The sequence below is a fragment of the Lissotriton helveticus genome, chromosome 11 (assembly GCF_964261635.1).
Source record: "Lissotriton helveticus chromosome 11, aLisHel1.1, whole genome shotgun sequence".
In the NCBI taxonomy this organism is placed as follows: Eukaryota; Metazoa; Chordata; class Amphibia; order Caudata; family Salamandridae; genus Lissotriton; species Lissotriton helveticus.
Genome location: NC_136072.1, coordinates 170,903,754 through 170,925,485, shown reverse-complemented (window position 1 = coordinate 170,925,485; position 21,732 = coordinate 170,903,754). Strand labels below are relative to the sequence as shown.

The 21,732-nt window shown below is 42.5% G+C and overlaps 1 protein-coding gene across 14 annotated transcripts in view; it reads right to left on the bottom strand.

The window, feature by feature from the left end:
- Positions 1-21,732, bottom strand: part of DLG1 (discs large MAGUK scaffold protein 1) — a 1,315,748-nt gene that overhangs the window by 597,644 nt on the left and 696,372 nt on the right. For all 14 annotated transcript variants that reach the window (XM_078666465.1, XM_078666467.1, XM_078666469.1 and 11 more), the window contains one exon: positions 19,502-19,555. In XM_078666465.1, coding sequence (XP_078522591.1) covers positions 19,502-19,555 — 54 coding nt within the window. The remainder of the gene's footprint in view (positions 1-19,501; positions 19,556-21,732) is intronic.

Genomic DNA, 21,732 nt, shown 5'->3' with positions numbered 1-21,732 from the left:
TATGATGTAATGTGCTTTCAAGTGCTGCGTTGTCGTGTTTTTCACTAATCAGTAGGACCTGTATGTTTGTGGGCGACAAACTTAGGGATAGTGCCAGACCGATTCTGTGCAACCCCACAGTATATGTAGTCCCTTAGACCAGCTCGCTCACAGTGCCACCATGAGCTCCCCTAACCTAGACAGGGTGAGATCAGTTCTAGCAACCACTGAACATTACAACCCTGTATCCTCAGGAACCGTGGTGACAGACCTAGAACTTTTCGTTCATAATCTCGTGCTCTCTTTTGCTCAGAGAAATATACGAAGAATACACAAAGGGACGTTTTCAATGTTCATTGAACAGTAGTGATTCTTGTATAGAAGATATGTGCTGTAATGATCAATAGACAGATGCGGAAAGTTAAAAGTGTCAGGACAGTGAACAGAATGAAAAGTTCCAGTATAACAATCTGGCATACTCCTACTATGCAAATCCTAACCTGCGTGTCTAGGGTGTATGTGTATCTTTTGCCTAGAAACACCTTTCTGGTAGATCCACCCCTATTACCTAGTGGGTAAGAATACAGAATCCCGTCTTGGTCACAAACTGGACACCCCTCACGGAGAGGTCACTCAGCTGCAGGGCAAAAGCTTCAGTATGTAAGGACCTCTTGAAGTCAGCAGAAGTGCCTCCTCACACTATCCTCGGAAACAGAAGTTTATATATAGAAAAAGGCATCCTTGCCTTGGGCCTAGATTTCAATAAGGCTGCCAATGTTTGTATTCTACAGATAGTTGTGTCACCATATGGACGTAAATAACAAACATTTGCACTGTGTACGTGCAGGCTTTGTACACAATGCCAAGGCAATATGATAGTGTTATCGCAAAGTTTATTCATGTTAGCAAGGTCGGGACTAACCCAAATGTCACAAATGCAAGTGTATGTTAAAAGTCGATATGAAAAAGCACAGGCAATTTTAGGAAAGATCTGTGGACATGTAAAAAAATGGCAGCATTTCCTACGAGGCCTAACTGGGACACATGACAGCGTGGAGTGGCATTAAAGGATAAATGCATAATGTTAGCCTCCTGTCTTGTAATGAAATTGCTGATCTATAACAGTTAATGGTCTTATAAAATAATCCCTTACCATACAGATTCGAAAGAAAATTAGATAAATATAATGCAGAAGCTTCCAAAGGATCCAAATCACTTTCCAAGCAACAACATATTTCTTTCTTGTTCCTGGAGGCCAAGATTCTGTGTAAACGTTGAGCCTCTAATGAAAGTCCTTCAAAAGGCTCTCCATCCCAGAAACCTTCCAAGCAAGAAGGCTCTGTGAACCGGTGATCACAAATAAAATGATCCACGCCATGTCGTTCCAAAAGCAAACCTTGGCTTGGTGGGATTAAGAAAAGTATTTCTACTTCCAATTCCATTATTTCTGGAAACCATGCATGACTCACCCAAAATGGAGTAACAAGCTTAATTTGACATGTGTCTTCTCAGCACTTCGAAAACCCTTTGAATCACTGCAAATGGAGGGGATGCAAATCATTTCTTTCCTCTCTAATTTTGCTGTGGATTTCTAATCCAGTAAACAATTCACTTTACCTGGAAAATTTTAGGTGTTCAAGACTATCTTGTGTTCCACACAGTAATTCCAAAGTTCCTTCGCTACCTTTGACAGATTGAATGAACGGCGTCCTCCCAAACAGTTCACATATTGTACTGCTGACACACTGTCCATCTTCAAAAGAACAATACAATTGACAAAAACGTCTTTGCAACTCTTTAGTTAAAACATTCCAGCTTTCAACTTCAAACAATGTGTATGCATCTATTTTTCCACCAGGGAACATTTTAATCTAGTCTCTTGTTGCCTCCAGTCTCTTGACTGGGGTGATGTGCCAAGTCATTAAATTTGTACGCACGCAGAGTGCCCGGTTGACACGTAATCCGACCTCTATTTCCTCAAACGAAGTGCTAAACATTGGAGCTCGAGACAGCGTCTGAGATATAAGTGAAATGTAAACTAAACAAAGCCTATGAATGTTAAACTAAGACTTCGTCAAACACGTATAGATCGCAACCGTGCATGGTAAAAAAAAAAAAAACGGCAAAATTTTTGTAGGCGAAGATAGGAATTGTCGGTTTTAAAATGAAAATAAACTATAAACATGAACCTTTCCGTAAATTTAGACCAGCGTTATCCAAAATCAGTCCTGGAGGGCTGTATCCATGCCACATTATTCAAGATAACTACATTTATCTAAATGGTGATATGATAAAAAATCTGGAATCACAGAAGATGACTACAGTGTCTGAGATTATGAGGAGTATGGTGTTCTGATTTGTCATTTTTAGTCAGGCATTACGTATACTAGAAAAGGCTGCACAGAGTAGTATTAAAAAGACTTATTCAACAAGCTAGCCTCCGCTCTTCACACAACAGAGAGAGTGGGCAATAGAAAGGGAGGCAGATATGTAAGACAGCTATCAACATTTTGGAGTTAAATTATTTGCCCCATCATAAATGTTACTAGAAAGACATGCAAATGCTTTACAAGAACTCAGTGGTTCACACTAAATGGTACTGATAGGCACAGACTGCCACTTGAGAGCATTGCCAAAATATCCTGCTAGTTAAATACGTAGGCAAGAGAACTGTAAATATGCTAGAAAAATTCTTAGTAATCTTATTTCTGCATGCAATGGAAATGTACGTGGAACAAACCTTTTAGTTCTGTAAAATAAGAATTTTATATTTTTTTACTAGAGCTGGAACCATAGAACCACAGTAGAACAGCAAGACATTGCCTAGGTTGAGCGAGTCCTGTAACCCAAATGAATGGGGATTCCAAATTAAGCAGAGATTGACACAGGAAAATGCTAAAGATTAACAGCTTGAGCTCTCGAGAACACTTAAGTAGTTCTGAATCCTGCTGACTACAAATGATGCCTTTCTCTGAATAAAGTCTCTTGAGACTCCACAGAAGAGAGCCAACAATACTGAACATCCAGTCACCTCACTGTCGGATCTGGTCCCTGTTGTCCATTTCCTAACTCCTACTCCTCTGGGACTTCAGTAGATTCTGTGTGTTCTGTCGACTGCAGAACACCACCAGTTGCAGGAGCGGACTACTTCGATGACATCACAGGCTTGGACAGTGGAGATGAATGGTATGAAAAGTATTACATTAGACTCCAAGGTGTAACAAGCATTTACAATGCAATAGGTCTCGCAGTTGTTAGAGTTTGAACTATTGGCATTGTAAATGGCAATGTCTTTTATTTATGTGTTGGTTTTTAAAATATAAATAAAAGGCATTGTCATTTACAATGCCAATAGGTTAAAGTCTCGCAAATGCGAGACCTATTGCATTGCAAATGCTTTTTTTTTATGTAGTTGTCTGTGAAGTTCCACTTGCAAGTCATGGAGCACGCCCAGGTCAATCAGAATCTGTGGTGTTTCTAGACAACTTAAACAGCCAATTGTTTTATGGCCATTTCTTGCAGGGGCTTCACAAAAAACAACCACGAGGACTGACAGAGGAGACCCCTCAGCAATCCTGCATATTAATGTTTTAGGAGAAAAGATAGTTGCAAAAAAATACTAGGCGTGACCGTCTGGACAAGCTTGGACAAAACCAAAGAAAAACAGCAGTCTTTTTCACGTTTGGGGTGTCTTTAAAGCCCTAGCCTAGCAACATTTTATCTGCACTCTGCACTCTGCACTCTGCACTCTGCACTCTGCACTCTGCACTCTGCACTCTGCACTCTGCACTCTGCACTCTGCACTCTGCACTCTGCACTCTGCACTCTGCACTCTGCACTCTGCACTCTGCACTCTGCACTCTGCACTCTGCACTCTGCACTCTGCACTCTGCACTCTGCACTCTGCACTCTGCACTCTGCACTCTGCACTCTACACTCTACACTCTACACTCTACACTCTACACTCTACACTCTACACTCTACACTCTACACTCTACACTCTACACTCTACACTCTACACTCTACACTCTACACTCTACACTCTACACTCTACACTCTGCACTCTGCACTCTGCACTCTGCACTCTGCACTCTGCACTCTGCACTCTGCACTCTGCACTCTGCACTCTGCACTCTGCACTCTGCACTCTGCACTCTGCACTCTGCACTCTGCACTCTGCACTCTGCACTCTGCACTCTGCACTCTGCACTCTGCACTCTGCACTCTACACTCCACACTCTGCACTCCACACTCTGCACTCCACACTCTGCACTCACACTCTGCACTCACACTCTGCACTCACACTCTGCACTCACACTCTGCACTCACACTCTGCACTCACACTCTGCACTCACACTCTGCACTCACACTCTGCACTCACACTCTGCACTCTGCACTCACACTCTGCACTCACACTCTGCACTCACACTCTGCACTCACACTCTGCACTCACACTCTGCACTCACACTCTGCACTCACACTCTGCACTCACACTCTGCACTCACACTCTGCACTCACACTCTGCACTCACACTCTGCACTCACACTCTGCACTCACACTCTGCACTCACACTCTGCACTCACACTCTGCACTCACACTCTGCACTCACACTCTGCACTCACACTCTGCACTCACACTCTGCACTCACACTCTGCACTCACACTCTGCACTCACACTCTGCACTCACACTCTGCACTCACACTCTGCACTCACACTCTGCACTCACACTCTGCACTCACACTCTGCACTCACACTCTGCACTCACACTCTGCACTCACACTCTGCACTCACACTCTGCACTCACACTCTGCACTCACACTCTGCACTCACACTCTGCACTCACACTCTGCACTCACACTCTGCACTCACACTCTGCACTCACACTCTGCACTCACACTCTGCACTCACACTCTGCACTCACACTCTGCACTCACACTCTGCACTCACACTCTGCACTCACACTCTGCACTCACACTCTGCACTCACACTCTGCACTCACACTCTGCACTCACACTCTGCACTCACACTCTGCACTCACACTCTGCACTCACACTCTGCACTCACACTCTGCACTCACACTCTGCACTCTCAATCTGCACTCTCAATCTGCACTCTGTAAGTGTGCTTACCCCTCTTCTAGTGCACTTCCTCAGAGGTAAGAAGCACTATATACATTCAGCTACAATACAATACACGCCTTTCGCGAAATTATTTTCTTCCTTTGGTTGTCTGCCCTGGACTATAGATATATATATATATACTACGTGTAGAAAACAAAAAAAAGCTTAACACAAAAAAGAGACAGGACGCTTTATTACAGTTTTATAAACATCAACTTTATCGACTGTTAGTTAACACCTCTCTTGGATCCGAAAAACCCAAACAGGAAATCACGATGATCATCACAAAATATGTAATTGCGCAGACAAAGCTTGAGAATACTTTCATCGTTAATAGCCCATAGCCAACAGCAAGATCTCAAATACTCTGTACCCAACAATACCTAGGGTACTACACTGCTAGATTGATTTAGTATGGCACTGGAAGGGGAGGTGTGTGTACGAGGCCTATCATACTGTCTTCATAAATGTAAAAAGCCTACCTATTGTGCTGTTCGGTAACTTTGCCCTACGGCTCCGAGAATATTTGCTGAAAGAACAAGCGGGAGGCGGCTCAGGCGCAGCACGTCTTCCGGAGACGTGCGCGTCCACAGAGCTGAGTCGGCTCGTGCACAGGCCAGTAGCGGCTCGTGCACAGCTCTAGACTCCCTTGCCAGTGAACACGGCGACTATAGAACTCGCTGGCGGGAGCGCTTCGCGCTCCAACGCCAGCTCGACCTAAAAAGGAATTCACTGAGGGTGAAGTAAACGTTTTCTGTGTACACCAACGTTTGCCAACATTATGGCCAATGTTTTCTCATGCAAAGAGAACAAAGGAAATTATGAAAAATGGAAGTGTGTTGGTATGATTGAATGCTGAAAGAAAGAAGGGTGAACCATTGTGTGTATGTTGTTTGTCCAGCCCAAGGTTCTCCAAAGTCTGTTCTGGAGGGCCAGATACAGGCCAGATTTTTAAGAGAACTACATTTATCAAAATGGGCATATGCTGAAAATCGGTCATGGATCTGCTCCTCCAGGACCGACTTTGGAGAACCCTGGTTCAGACAAGGCACCTAAATACAGAAACAACTATGTTAGTTAACTGTGTCAGAGAAATACAGCTGCTGTATGATTAGCATTATACAATATATAAAGTGGATTTTACTCATCGTTACAGCTGGCATTGTTTTGCCCAAGTAGTAGATTGTCAAGCAAAAACGAGTTAACAGTTGTAAAGGGCGCTGTTAAGGTGTGTGTAGCTATGATCTTCAGTATTATTTTATGTCAATGAAATAGTGGTTTTATATTCTTTGCCTGCTGGCTTCACATCCTCAAAATCCTCCATCATGCCTGAGAAATCTGATGCATTAAAATTAGGTTAACACTGCTTGCTACAAATAACTCATCAGTCACGATACACTGACAAGTACATGGATTTGGAGTCCTACCCCCACCAAATAACATTTTTTGTACACAATGCGAATTACAACCACTATTAGTTTATACACATAAATGAAAAGAAAATGAGCTTGCGATTTCAGCCAGAATCTGCAATAAATGACAGGCAATAGGTCAGAAGTTGAGAATGAATTGCAGATAAAGTTCTATAATGAGGGGTGAGAGAAGACACATCTTCGCTTAATTTTTTATGTAGGGTGCAAGATGACAAACAGACCCTTAAACAGTGTTTTTCATTTCTCTTATAAGTGGTAAGATGGAACAACCATTTTATATTATGGAACAAAGTAGCTATGCGGCACTGTACAGCTGCTACATCGTTAGTTTAAGTCCATTTCAAAGCAGAACATTCCTGTAACTAAATGACAGATGCAAGAACTTTACGTTAATGAGCAATAATTACAAATATTTTCTGTTATAGTGCATCTCTTGCTGTTCCAAGAATGAAATGTGATAATGCATACTATTGGCAAAACATCTGACATTGAGCTTGACAGATGATGACATTTTAATGTAGGCTTTAGTGCCTTTTGTTCACCAAGAAAAACGCGGCAATGAAAGGGTTAATGTGCACTATTAGCACTCAATAGATAATTAAATGAAGGCTAATCCTTTAAAGCCCAACTCTATTAATGTCTCAATCTGTTTTATGATGAATATAATGCCCTAAACATTAACAGGCATTGTAAACATGCTGAACATGCCACTCAGATCGTGGGAATATACGTCAGAAAATAACAAATGTCGTTTTTCCAGCTCGAATGCTTCTGAAATTATAAACACCAACTGCATTTATAAGGATATGGACTGAAAACAAAAATATGTATATTCACTATAAACAGATATTCCTTCACTTGACGTGCAAACCTAGTGACAGCTGCCCACATTCAGCTGCTATGGTGCCTCTCCTCAATCAAATAAATATATGCCTGGTTGATCCAGGAGTTGCAATAATTTCATATATGGAATTACTGAGGTAAGTACCACTTGACACTTCCTTATTAGCTTTTAATCACCTGCAACTACGGCCATGATTTCAATTTACTGCTGTTATAGCGTCCAGAATTACTTCATGTAAAGGGTGACCCAATTACATATACTCATATTTTTTTTCCAACTTGCGGCAACCAGGCCCCTCCCCCAGCCCAGTATGAATAGTTGGCAAGGGAATTGTTTATCCACCTCCAAAGTGACTGTGCTACATTCAGAAGGCACACAACAGTGCAGCAAGAATAACAATGAAAAGAACTAATGGTCACTTTTGAGTCTCATGAGTCAAAGCTCTGGGTCTTCTATAACATCCAATAAAGAAAGCATCCACAAAAAGATCCCACATTGCCTCTTTTTCCCCAAATAGATTCTAAACTGCCTCTTCTTTCCAGCAGCCCATGCAAACTGTGACTACACATCACACTTCACATCTATTGTCCAACATATTCCAAGCTACTCAATGAATGGTTTCTTATGGACAAAAAAAAACCCCTATGTTTTCACCCTGATGAAAAAGCAATGTTATCAATACGGATCTGTTAATTTGGCGCTGAGGTCCAATATATTTCGTGACATTTTGCCCGAGCTGAAATTGGAGAAAAACAGATATGAGGCGTTATTGCATCAGGAACTGGGTCTGTGTTTTATTTAAGGGTCTAGGAAGAGCAGAGTAATACATGCAATATTAAAGCTAGTTTACTTTCCAACCTAATATGTCATAGGCATCATGATGTAAACATGTGGTCAAACGTATCCATCTCAAAATGGTTAATACAGGAGTACTAAACTGCACATTTATTGTATATTTTTAAAACCGACTAGTTGAGCGGAATATGTCCAATTTACTCTTATTTCACTTATTCATCTTCTAGAAAAAGCTCCATTTGCAATGTTGATGCATATTCATCAGTGTGGTCTCACAAAACTATGAAAACATTTATTGTACCAAAATAAATATATACATATAATTTATAAAGCACTGGATCATAAGAGAACCAAAGTCAGACTACCAAAATAGTATATAAAAGAAAACAGAACATGAGTTCCAATATAAGACTTCGATTATCAACCGGCTTTAGCGAGAGCTCTTATTAAAAACCAACAACATTTCATCAGTTGACTTTTTCCCTGAAATTATAACTAACCTTTGACTAATAGATGGTGGTCTTCAAAGCAATTTAACAGACATCTGATTCTCACTACATTCAATCAAAATGTTTTAAAGGAATTATCTTGGGATCAGGAGCGGATATTGGCTCAATACTGACAAGGAATACATATACTGCCATCTTTTAACCCCCTCCCGACATGCCAGCCTCTAACCATGGTTGTAAAAGACTATAATGGCATGAGCCCCATCATAGTAATTACATGATTAAAAAGTCAGCAAGTGTCTGCGATATATGTTGATAATATAGAAAGAAACTGTAGAAGAGGCACTAGAATATATACTCAATTGTTCAAAAGTGTGTATATTTTCGATCTAAACCTAACCATTGCACTTAAGAACTGATAACCAATAGCCTCAACAGCATCACAAAGAGACTAAACTGAATAGTATTTTCCAAGGATCACATGACCATTTGGCAAGTTTAAGATAGCCAAGCCCTTATGGGCATCTCTTACTAGTCAAAATAATAAAATTCTAACACAGATTTGTGAGAAAGAGGGAAAACGGCAAAGATTTCGATATTGGAGTAATCCAGAAAGAATGTTCATAGAAACATGCAGACTAGTTAACTTGTGTGGCGGGGGTCATTAAGCAAGTGAAACTAGAACTCAAAAACGTCCATTTCTTAAAGTTCCTTAACTATAGTTAGTGTACATATAACCCCATTAATTACATGAGAATGTTGTGGGGAAGATTTCAACAATCTACTCCATATAGCTGAACTTAGAATTGTGTCTGGTTTATGTAGAAACACATGCCTTTTTTGGTTTTACCATAGTTTTCTCACCTATTCTTCCATAAATTAGAAGAATGCAGAACGAGTAAAAATTGGATAATGGTCACCAGGTACAATGTAAGAATTTTTTATTTTGGATTTAACACGTTCTTAGATAGCTTTAAATCAACTATTTTGGTACCGCAAACTTTTGGTAGGATATCTATTTTAAAGGGAAAACATACTTTCATGCTCGGCAGTTTGGCTTTTTTTCAGTAAAAACTATTTTGGTGTGTTTCTTAATTTCTCGAATCTCAAATTCTGTGCAGATCTGTCCTAGATAACTCAGATTAAAAAAATAAAATGAAGCTTTGCCCATGAATTGTCTTAATGTTATACAAGAAGAACAGAACGTAAATGTTTAAGCCAAGAGGTAGGTATAGTGGGAGACACTCACTAAATCATTTGGCATTTTGGCATAGGCTCTTAGACATCTGCTTTTTCCACAAATGCAACGCTTAACTGACCAACAATGTACTCTTTAGTTCTTCCTTTCCAATGTGCAACGGGGAGCAGAGTACACAACCACTTCAACCACATAACCATTCTTCAACACCTCAGAAAACAGCATCACCTCATCTACCTGGACTATCAAAATGTTGATTTCATTACAAGACAGGAGGCTACATTATGCATTAATCCTTTTAATGCAGCTCTCACACAGCCGCTTACGTCACAAAGAAAGAACAAGAACTAGGACAGTGTCCATAAAGGCCAGGTGCCAAGGGAGATCAGCCTCTTTTAAATGCGGCTCTCAGACAGATAAGTTGCCTTTACCACTCCTTGCTTTACTTAATGCTAGCACTGTGTACTTTATTGATAATTGTTGATGCTGTTTATTAACCTTTATATCTGTTATTGCCCATACATATGTATGCTTACTGTATACTGTATACTGCTTGCGCTTTTGCCTACATGCTCGCGCTGACCCCATAGGGACTCGTGTGCTCCCATCCCTTGTTGTTACCCCTCTTTGATTGTGTACCCTCGAGACCTCCAATTTTCGGTCGTCTCCCCCGCGCTGTGTGTCCTCCCTGTACCCCCCAGTACACACGCTCACACCCGCCTTCCCGACCGCTGAAACTCGGCCCCCGTCTACTACCCGTGACGGAGTCGGCCCTCAATCATGCCTCAACCCTAACATGGATTACCTTGAATTCACCCTAGCTGCCCGTTTTTCCCTCGCGCTGCCTCTCGACACTGTCCCGGTGTTTTCCGCCGCCTCGCGCCTTCCGCATTAGAGGAATGACCCTCGGCAGCGGCGGCGTGACGCCCCCTGCCTCTCAAGGGTCATTCCTCTCCTCTAAGCACTCTCGAGCTCGTCAGTTGCTCCCGCGTCTGACAAACTGCTGCTGCTGCTCCGGCAATACCCCACAACGGCCCCCAAATACACTCGCGCAGGCAGATAAACGTGCCATTATCACATAAAAAAAAAAAAAAAAAAACGTGGCACTTACCAGCATATAAAAAAAAAAAAAAAAAGGAGCAAGATTACAGGCAGGTTAAGCCCTCTGTTGCCTCCTGCCATTCAAAATGTCCGATATGGAGAGCGAGGATGCCACTGCCTCCTCTCCCTCTCACAATAGCGACTCCTTCAAAAACTTTCTGAAGAAGGAAATGAGAGCATGCATGCTCGATACCTTCAGTGAGGTATTGTCACGTAAAAGGACCCTCAGCGACCTTGGACAACACCCTAATGACCCTCCAAGCCTCAAAGCACCTAGGAAAACAAAGCACACTATTGATAGTCGTGCGGGGAACTTTGGAGGTCCAAGCACCTCTCTGGATTTGGGAAGCCTTAGCGCTCCAAGAGGCATTGGTGCCCCTCGCGGCACACCTAGGTTGGGTACCCTTGGCGGTACAACTCTGGAAGGTGCCCTAAGCGGCACAACTGGTCACGGTGCTAGTGCTCCTTCCGATACCTATTCTGACCTGGAGGAGGCCTTTGAGGAACCCTACGACGAGTTCGTTTTCGACCCTAATGACCACCTCTCTGACTCGGACCCCAACTCCTTCCCAGATCTAGACCTAGGCCCTTCCTCCTCCAAGGATGCCATCCTCGACCCCCTAGGGGGAGAAATGTTTTCTCCAGTCAACATCTCACGCCCCAATAGCTCTAAGTGGTCCCCCCAGGAACATGTTGGCAAGTTTATAACTAAATGGTTGAGAAACTCCTTGGAGTTTGATACTAGGAACATTATGCGTGCTGAATGCCCGAGACCATGGATTGGGGATAAGGTCTGCCAGACCCCCAACCTTGACCCCGACCTCATCAAATTTCTCTTTAAACTGGGTAAGGACCCTAGAAAAGGGCTCGAAAGAGCATTCAAATCCTGCCAGGACCGTCTACTAGACATCCTAGGCCCCCTCACCAAAATCCTTGATCTCGCTGAGGAGTCCTACATCTCAGATGCTCCCCTCGATACTGCACTTATCAGGGGATGGAGCCAGAGGGCCATCGTTCTCCTAGGGAACGCCAATTCAAGCCTCAACATGGAAAGGAGGAAAACTGTCTTAAACAGAATTAACCCCAAACTCGGGGACATGGCTGATAAAGAACCCTCTTCCGAACCCCATGGCCTACTCTTTGGGCAAGATATGATCAAGTCAATTGGTAGATACGTCGCGACCTTTACGGCGCTCGACAGGGCCCAGAGCAACCTGAAGAAAGTATTCCCATCTAATGTTTTTGACCAGGCCGGAAGAAGGGGCCGTTCTTCCGGCCGTGCCAATTTCCGGCCCTATAACCCCGGCAGAGGAAGAGGTGGTGCAGGAAGAGGATACTACCCCTCGAACAAGCAGTTCTACCCCCAACGAGGAGCTCGTGGTTCCCGAGGCAGAGGCTTCCCCTCCCGTGGAGCACCTAATACCAACACCTCAAGTAAGTGCCCTCCCTTCCCCCTCCCCTCCAAAGGTCGGGGGAAGGCTCAAATTGTTTTACCATGTCTGGGAAAGCTATACCCAGGACCCGTGGGTCCTACAAACTGTCCGCGGGTTCATGATAGATTTCGTGGACATCCCTTACCAATCCACGACTCCGAGACCCTTGGACCTCCCCCCGGATCACCTAGCTATCGCCAGGGAGGAGGTCTCCTCTATGCTCAAAAAGGGAGCTATTATCGAGGTTCCTTGGTCACAAAAGAACTTTGTGAGTACCCTCTTCTTGGTAGAGAAAAAAGACAAAGGCTGGAGGCCTGTCATAAATCTACGAGAAGTGAACAAATACCTCGTCTATCGCCACTTCAAGATGGAGGGCATCCATCTCCTCAGGGACCTTCTTCTCCAAGGAGATTGGCTAGTCAAGCTAGATCTGAAGGACGCCTACTTTACCATCCCTATGGCCAAGGAACACCAATCCTTCCTTCAATTTGTTTGGGACGGACACCTCTACCAATTTCGAGCCCTCCCCTTCGGCCTCTCTTCCGCCCCTTGGTGCTTCACCAAGGTCATGAGAGCCATCGTCTCGATCCTCAGAGCAAGAGGGGTTCGCCTAATTATCTACCTGGACGACATCCTTATCATGTCTCAAACCCAGGAACAAATCCTAGAAGACCTCAGGGTCTCCATGGAGTTGATAGAGGACCTCGGCTTCATTATAAACAGAGAGAAGTCGATCCTGACTCCCTCAAAGTGCCTGGAGTTCCTAGGCTTCACCGTGGACACCTCAAGCTGTCTTCTTTCACTCCCGAAGAAGAAGATCGCGAAAATCAGAAAGGAAAACAGGTTTGTCCTAAAACACCAATCCCTCTCCCTACGAGAGTTAGCCAGACTCTTGGGTCTTCTTTCCTCTTCGATCCAAGCCATCTTCCCGGGCCCTCTAAACTACCGTGCCCTCCAGAGGGTGAAAGCCCAAGCCCTCCGGTCCGGTCTCTGGTATGGGGACAAGGTCTCCCTGGATCAGCCAGCAAGACTGGAACTCGCCTGGTGGCTGGACAATTTGGACGCGTGGAATGGAAGGGCTATCTTTGGCTCCACCCCAGACTTCGTCTTGGAATCAGATGCCAGTCTCCATGGCTGGGGCGCTCGCCTCCTCGACCAGGACACCGGCGGAGTTTGGACCCCTTCCGAGTCCTCCCACCACATAAATTTTTTAGAACTGACCGCTGGACTCTATGCCTTGATGAGTTTCAGACACTCACTCCAGGGCAGGTCTGTCCTTCTGAAAATGGACAACGTGTCTGCGGTCTCTTACATCAACCGTCTCGGTGGCACGAGGTCCGCAGACCTATCGGATCTGGCCAAGAAACTATGGATGTTCTGCCTAGAACACAAGATTTCTCTGAGAGCAGAATACCTCCCCGGGAAATCCAATATCTCAGCGGACTGGAACTCGAGGTTCCTCCTAGATTTCAGCGACGACTGGAAACTCGATGTGGCAATCTTCAATTCCCTGAACACTCTCTGGGGTCCCTTCGACGTGGACCTCTTCGCGAGCAGGTTGACCTTCCAACTTCCCCAGTACTTCAGCTGGATGCCAGACCCGGGTGCTCTAGCTGTGAACGCCTTCCTCCAGCCTTGGGCTCCCCTTTGCCCTTATGCCTTTCCCCCCTTTGCAATGATTCAGAGGGTTCTTCAGAAGGTGAGACAAGAACAATGCTCCCTTGTCCTGATAACCCCCTTTTGGCCGTCTCAAGCCTGGTTCCCCACTGCTCTGGAACTTTCTTGCGACGTTCCCCTCTTGATTCCCGCGACTCGGGGCCTCCTCCTAAACGCAGACGGAGAAGACCATCACCTGGTCGCTTCGGGGAGTTTGAACCTTCTTGCCTGGAAAGTGTCAGGCAATCTCACCAACTGTCTGGACTTTCGTCGTCTGCTCTCACTCTCCTCGGAGAGTCATGGGCACCAGGAACCCATTACAGATACAATAACATCTGGAAGAAATGGTCTAGTTGGTGCCTGGAAAGGAACCTGGATCCCGTGGAGGCTCCTATAGTCTCTGTTGTTAATTTCCTCGTTGAAATCTATGATAATGGCCTCTCCTATAGATCAATTAATTGCTTTAGATCCGCAATTTCAGCCGGCCATGCCCTTGTCAATGGTAAAACGGTAGGTAAAAACGTTATTATCTGCAGAGTCCTTAAAAGCATTCGTCTCAAGAGACCCCCTCGCCCTAGATATCAATCAGTTTGGGATGTTAAATTACTGCTTGATCTTTTTTGTTCATGGCCTAATAATTCTCTCCTTAACAGGAAATGTCTCTCTATTAAGCTTGCCTCCCTCTTATGACTAGTCTCTTGTCGCAGAGTTTCCGATGTAAAGGCTCTCGACATCTCTAATAGATGTTACGACATGTTTGGTGTTAAATTCGAAATATCTAGAAGGACTAAAACCATGTCTGACTTTATCTTCTACCCTCGTTTTGATTCTCACCCAAAACTATGTGTTGTTGATTGCATGAAGGAATACGATTCCAGAATGTCCGACCTTCGTCCTCCTGGTGCAAATCAACTTTTAGTCTCTTACGTTAGCCCCTTTAAACCCATCTCATCCTGCTCTATCGCTAGGTGGGTTAAAATTGCTATGAACCTTGCTGGTATTGACCTGTCTAAGTTCCAGGCTCACTCTCTTAGGAGCGCTATGGCCAGCAAATCTTTCTGGTCTGGTGGTAAGTTGGATGCTATCCTTAAATCCGCTGATTGGTCTAACGCCTATACCTTCGCACATCACTACTGCAAACCAATTGAACACGTTTCTGATGCAGTTATTCAAGGCTACCAACATGCATAATGTAGCCTCCTGTCTTGTAATGAAATTGCGATTCTCCTATTACCATGACCAGAGAATCTGGATTTCATTAAAGACACGGAGGCTAACATTATCCCTCCCGTCCCTCCCGGAGGGCAATTGGGAATGTTATTTAATCTGGTTTACAGTCATTTAAGTCTTGCAATGCTTTCTTATTGTGATGTTTTGCTCATGCTTCTCATGAAGTCACCTTCCTTCCTTCTCCTTGATTTACCTCGTCTTTCCATTTCAGACAATTCTAACTGATGAATCTACTTGGAATTCAAGATGGTCTCCAGTTCCTCTTCCAAGTTCAAGCTTCGTTCCTCCGTTTCAACTTCTCCTGTCTCTCGAGGCATTTATAAGAGGCTGATCTCCCTTGGCACCTGGCCTTTATGGACACTGTGATGTCACCTAGTTCTTGTTCTTTCTTTGTGACGTAAGCGGCTGTGTGAGAGCTGCATTAAAAGGATTAATGCATAATGTTAGCCTCCGTGTCTTTAATGAAATCCAGATTCTCTGGTCATGGTAATAGGAGAATCGCAATTTACTCACATGCTTTATGTAAACTGCGTGTCACGCTGCCACAACCTTGCACACTTTAGTTAAAAAACATTAGAAAAAATAAACACTACAGCCTGCCTTGCCAAAATATAATTTTAACACAAATATCAACAAAATAGTGTCCAGAAGTCTTTTCCAGGTTTCAATGCACCTCAAGCTCAGGTAAAATGAGTCAACACAACACTCAATTATTAAGTAAAAAAATCTATTGTTGATCATCAATTTTAAAGTGACATCCCAGTGTGTGGAAATAAGGCTTCACATATGTTTCCCAACAAAAACACATATGCAGAATTGTCAAACGAATTCTCCATTAAGAGACAGATAGTGTGTCAGTGAAGCATCCTTGTCAGATGAAAGGTTGTGGCCTACCCCATACTTGAAGTTTACTAAAGAACCTATCAATTCTCCATTTCACTGTAAAATTCATCGCGCATGAGCCCCCAAAAATGTAATATATCAAACTCATCTGAAGAAGAAGCTAGGAAAACACAGGTGACAACATCAAAGTTGGAAAAGAGAGACAGGATGAGGAAAGAAGAAAATAAGAAGTCCTACAGTTATGTCACTGGAAGTGGGTGAAAAACAACAAAGGAAAGTAAAGTCTTGAGGAGGAAAAGTAGAAATCACAGGGATGAAGAAAAAGAAAAGATGCACAGAGAGAAGGCTGAAGATAGCAGAAAAGGCCACCATATTTATTATGTCTAAATGCTTCACAGTAATCAGGCCAATGGGGCAGTTCTGCTAAACCACCACAACCATGGAGAAAAACATAGTCAACTATGGGAATTTTAATCTTATGGAACATGTGTAACCACACACCCCATCATACACCTTAAAATGTTAAGCGGAACACGTTACAGTCTGGGTTGCGTAAGATTTAGTATGAACTAGTTAAATTTTTGTGTTTACTATATCACTGAAGCTAAGCCATACAAAAATGAAGTTTGTCCTCAAAAGTATGCTTCAGCCCCAGACCAAGCTTAAAACATTAACTTTAACATATTCCCTTCCCTTTCAATCAACAACCCCCCCCCCCCAAATCCTCACATGACTGCATCAATTGTCTTGGCTTCATCTATTACTAATTTTTCTTTTATTGTCAATGTGAAAACTTCATTACAGACTGCTTGGTACAATGATTAGATTTCTCTGTAGAATTACATTTTAGCTAAACTGCAGCTAAACTCAACCATCCAAGCCTTTTTTTCTGTGCCAAATTGATTAAATCAATATTTTGCTTATCAGAGCACCAAAACCTAGTGTGGCTTCTCCGAAAGCTGTTCTACGCACAGTAATCGATCTGATTAATAGTTCAAACCAAATTTAAGACTTGGATCTAAAGGCTCTTAGCTATTTAAAAAAAACCTAGACAACATTATAGATAAACTACCCTCAGGTAGTCCCATCACTGTATGTAGTATTGTCTTCCTCCTTAGGCTGGAGATGCAGAAAGCACCAACGAAAAGCTAAAGGAATCTAGTCCTCATCTATGCACTGAGACTATGGAATACACTCACTAAATTTGTTAGATTCTGCCCTTCTATTAGACAACTGGGTAGGAAAGGCAAACATTGTTCATGCCAACAGCAAATAACTAATGGAGCACTCATCATTCAACTCGCGTTCACAAATACCGACTCCACATATCAACCAACTGCCAAAATATGCAATCACCGCTCTTGAAGCTGTGCACATATCCTAATCCTACACTCATGGTGCACCGCAAGATACATATTACCCTATTCAATATGGAACATTCAACTGCCTCCCCATGCTTTTGTGTACTTCCCTACTTCATTTTATTGAGGGGTATCACTTGAAGACCTCACAATACAATATGTAGGCTCTAAAGACTTGCTTTAGTCCAGAATGACTGGCAGGAGTTCTTTTCAGATGGTGATTAAATAATTTACAATAGGCGGTCCCAAAGTTGCATTACTTTAAGATATCGTTTGTTAAAAAATAACAACTTTTGAAACATCGTTGACAGTACAAAACAAGCCAGGAAACAACCTCTGTTCTGGCAACTCAGTAATCATGAGCCTTACTGATGTACTAGAGAGGTTTACTGCAAACAGAAGCTTTTAAGCTATCTCGCCACCCAGTTCAAGATTGAGGGAAGGTGACTACATGTAGGTTCATAACTAAATGCCTAATAAACAAGGGCGGCAACCATTTGGGCTTTTTAGACACTTGATTTTTAATAACAGCCCCTGCCTTTTAGTGGCAGTCTAAAAGAAATAAGTTAAAGAATTGTGACATGTTTTAGGAACATGACTGGCCACCATGTGCACTGCCTTGATGTGGTTAAGCATGTGAATACTAGAGCAATATTAATGTGTTACGTGCAGTGACTGTCAGATGAGTGTCTTCTTCGGGGGCTATGAATCTACTTGCGGCAGTAGAGAAGTAGATGGGATTCCAATTAGGACCCCAGCACTTTCTAGCAGAGTTTTCTGGAATCTTTCATTCTGTTTCCAGGAAATAACCTTTTCCAGGACAAGCAGAATAAACCGGTACATTCCTTCAACAGTCGATAGGAAGGTGGCTTAGGTGTTATTTGCATGCTTCTGTAAAGTGAAGGCAAAAACAGAATGGGTACAGAAGTAAAAGCCTAAGACTGTGGAGTGTAGAATATCTGAATTACTAATGCCTTGAAAATCGCAGCTGAGCTAGGAAAAGTAGTGCAGGTGCAATACGACGTGTTCCAGTAGACTGGATTAAGATTAGAATCTAAGAGGAAAACCTGTAACATTGTACTCAGCATCACTGTTTGGAACTCTGAAAAAAAGCGACCCAATACTATACACCATGACTTTGAACTTTGAAGTTTGTATTATATAAAATGCAACATTGTAAAAAAAATGATATCTTTATAGCTAAGTGCAGTCATCAGTTGCTCCCTGTGGACAAGTCTACATTTTAAAATGTGCCTAAAAGAGAAATAATAAAAACACAAATATAACTCTTGCTGAAGCTCTTGGGCGATACTGTGGTTTCCATGTAAGATCAGGAACATTGAAAGCGGCAGACACAAGAGAAAATTGTTTTGAATTATTGACCGATGGCTCTAGTTAGATTGAGCAAAATGACTACGAGGCAGAGGGGAAACTCAGTGCCAGTTTCAGCAATGTGGTGGACTGGAGGACCATGTGACACTGAACCTATCTTGTGTGTATCCAGTTCTTCTGCTTAGAACAAGATAGGGGTAAAGGCTACACTTTTGGAGGTTGTGGTTTCTTTTGAGAAGACAAACATGAAGCTTCTGTGGACCAACGCCAATTCCATCCTGCAGTATAATTAGTATTCTAATGGAATATGAAGAAAGTCAGATACTGAAGTTAGCAGTTACTGATCTACTTTGAGAGCAAGCAGCGCCTAACATGACAATTTTTTAGACTTTATCATCAAAGGTGATTAATTGTACACTTTACTCAACCTGTGATTCGACTAAATGCAGATGAGACCAAGACCATATCTGGTGCTACATAAGATTATAGTGCCCTCAAGCATGAACATCCTTCTTGCAGAAAAAAACAGGTTCTTAATGCTTTCCCTGATAAGTGTAACATGTATGCGATTTTCCGAAACAAAAAACTTGGCACAACAGATAATAGTGTACACATTTAGCATTGTGAAATTTTACAGTGGTCAAACAATACTGGCATGGGGTTTTCACCAAAGGAAATACTTTTAAAACTTCAGAAACAATATGCAAAGCATAGTAAATCCACTTACGTAAGTTGGAGGATCAAAGTGATCTGTGTTTACCACCAGTGGAGGAGGATTTGCCTTAAAAGAAAAAAGAAAATGGTAAAACTGCTAGTAAGCACACAGACCTGCAAGGAGAAAATACTTCATGGTGAAGAAATGGCAGTCACAATTCAGCTTTAAGTGTCTTTTCTGATTTACAAAAGAAGGTTCGAAATTAAGCAAGTTGTGCTTTGTGCTGAACATGAGGCAGATTTGTTTACATTTTTTGTTTTGCATCCATCACAGCAACACGTTTGGGCCCTTTATGCTGTACTTTGCTATATACATTTTCCAATACATCCTGTCCATAACTGCCTCAACAATCCGTTCAATAACGTGATCACATTCTTCATTTATGTGTTATTTATTAGAATTTCAAAGAGAGGGAACAATGTATTACGTTCTTTGAATGAGTTCGAGACTATTCAAATGGCAATGTGCCTGCTTTTACGCATGTGTGATGACTGCTTAGCGGCGATTTTAAGTTAGCAGACTAATTTAATAACTATTATGTCTTTATCTGCATTTCCCTGACGTTTTAATACAACCACTGCCAAAACGTAAACCACAACCTAATAATGCCTAGTGTACTATGAAGCGAAGGGAGAGAGGTGACCCTGGCGTGTAGGAAATACATCCAGCCCACATCTGCCTTGAATGGGACCAATTAGCTTCTGTGCGGACATATATAAAGCAAGTAATAGCAAATCCAATTGGTCACACCTTTCAATGGATGAGCACCTATTTATTGGCTTTACCCATCTTATTTGCTCTTATTTTGCTGGTCTAATATGGCTATTGACCATGGTGGAGCGATCAAGTAAAACACCAAAATGGGTGCTGGGGCATTATAATGAATGCATGCACATGGCAGCCATTCTGGGATGGTTTTTATTAATTCTAATTTGGCCACCATGTGCAGGTATACTTTGCGATGCACATATTTGCCAGTGTCTCTGAAGTACTTTTATGTACCCATCAATGAAATGCCATGAGAGAATAACAAACTACCAAACACGAAAGGCAAACCCGATAGTTTACGCTTAAGGATAGCAGATGAACCGCACTAGCTAATGGCTGAAAGGGGCTGCCCAAAAACAAAACAAAAAACTAGCCTTTCGGACAGAATATGCTTTCTGTGAGTATGTGTGTGTGCCAATAACTCTTGTGAGACAGCTAAAGCTGTCTGTATGCGACACCTAATGGGATGATCGTCTTATTCGCCTGAGTTCTCAACAAGCAGATTCCTCTCCAATAGCATTACATAAGGTACCAAGTTTGCCAGATGCAACAATTTCACTCACTCACAAGATGTTCTCTCTGAGGAAAGACAGGAGCATGCTGATGAGCACTTTGCAAATCTAAGTGGTGTTCGTTTTGCAGACAAAATGGAATGAATTAACTTTGCAGTTTCTCCAATGAGGTAATTCTTAACAAAATCTAAATGTACACACTAAATTATTTTTAAAATGCCAAGCAGACCTCTTAAATTCACTTTCTCTGATCAGCTGCTTGTGAGATAGCTGAACATGCACATTAACGGATTGGTCAAGAGTTGGAGGGGAACACTAGTTGCCCAACATAAAGGTCTAATATAAAGCGTGCCGTATACATCACATTTACACCAACCAAATTGACTTGCCAAAGAATCAAATATTTAGGTGCATGGTTTTAACGTAACCCATAATGATAATTCGACCAACACCTTTGATACTTAGATACAGATTTAAAGTCCAGCTTGTAGCTAACCCTAACCTTATGAAGTTGAATGATAAAAGAAGTGCAATCCAAGAGTGAGAAGAGTTACAACAGGAGCCTCCAACAGGTTGATTGTGCGATAGCTCACATGCTGTCTTTGAGTGTCTGTCAATCGAGTTCAGGACTATTCAGCTACCCTCCTTCTGATGCTGCACGTTAAAGCACTGTGTCACCCAGTTATGTAGGGCCCCCAGAGCTGGGAGTGCAGGTGCAGCATACAGTCCACCCTCTTGGCAAATCAAAAATGACAAGCTGTTACCTGGTAAAATGTCTGACAATAAATAAATGCCTCAAAATAAAGAGTTAAATGTTTTTATCTATTTTGTATTCCTTATTTATTAATTTTGCTCTTTCGATTTCTCCATTCTGTTCCTTTCCATTTCTTTGTTATTTTATTATTCTTGGTCACCCCGCCTTTCTCGGTTTCCTTTATGTCTCTTTACTTCTATCTTCCTCCC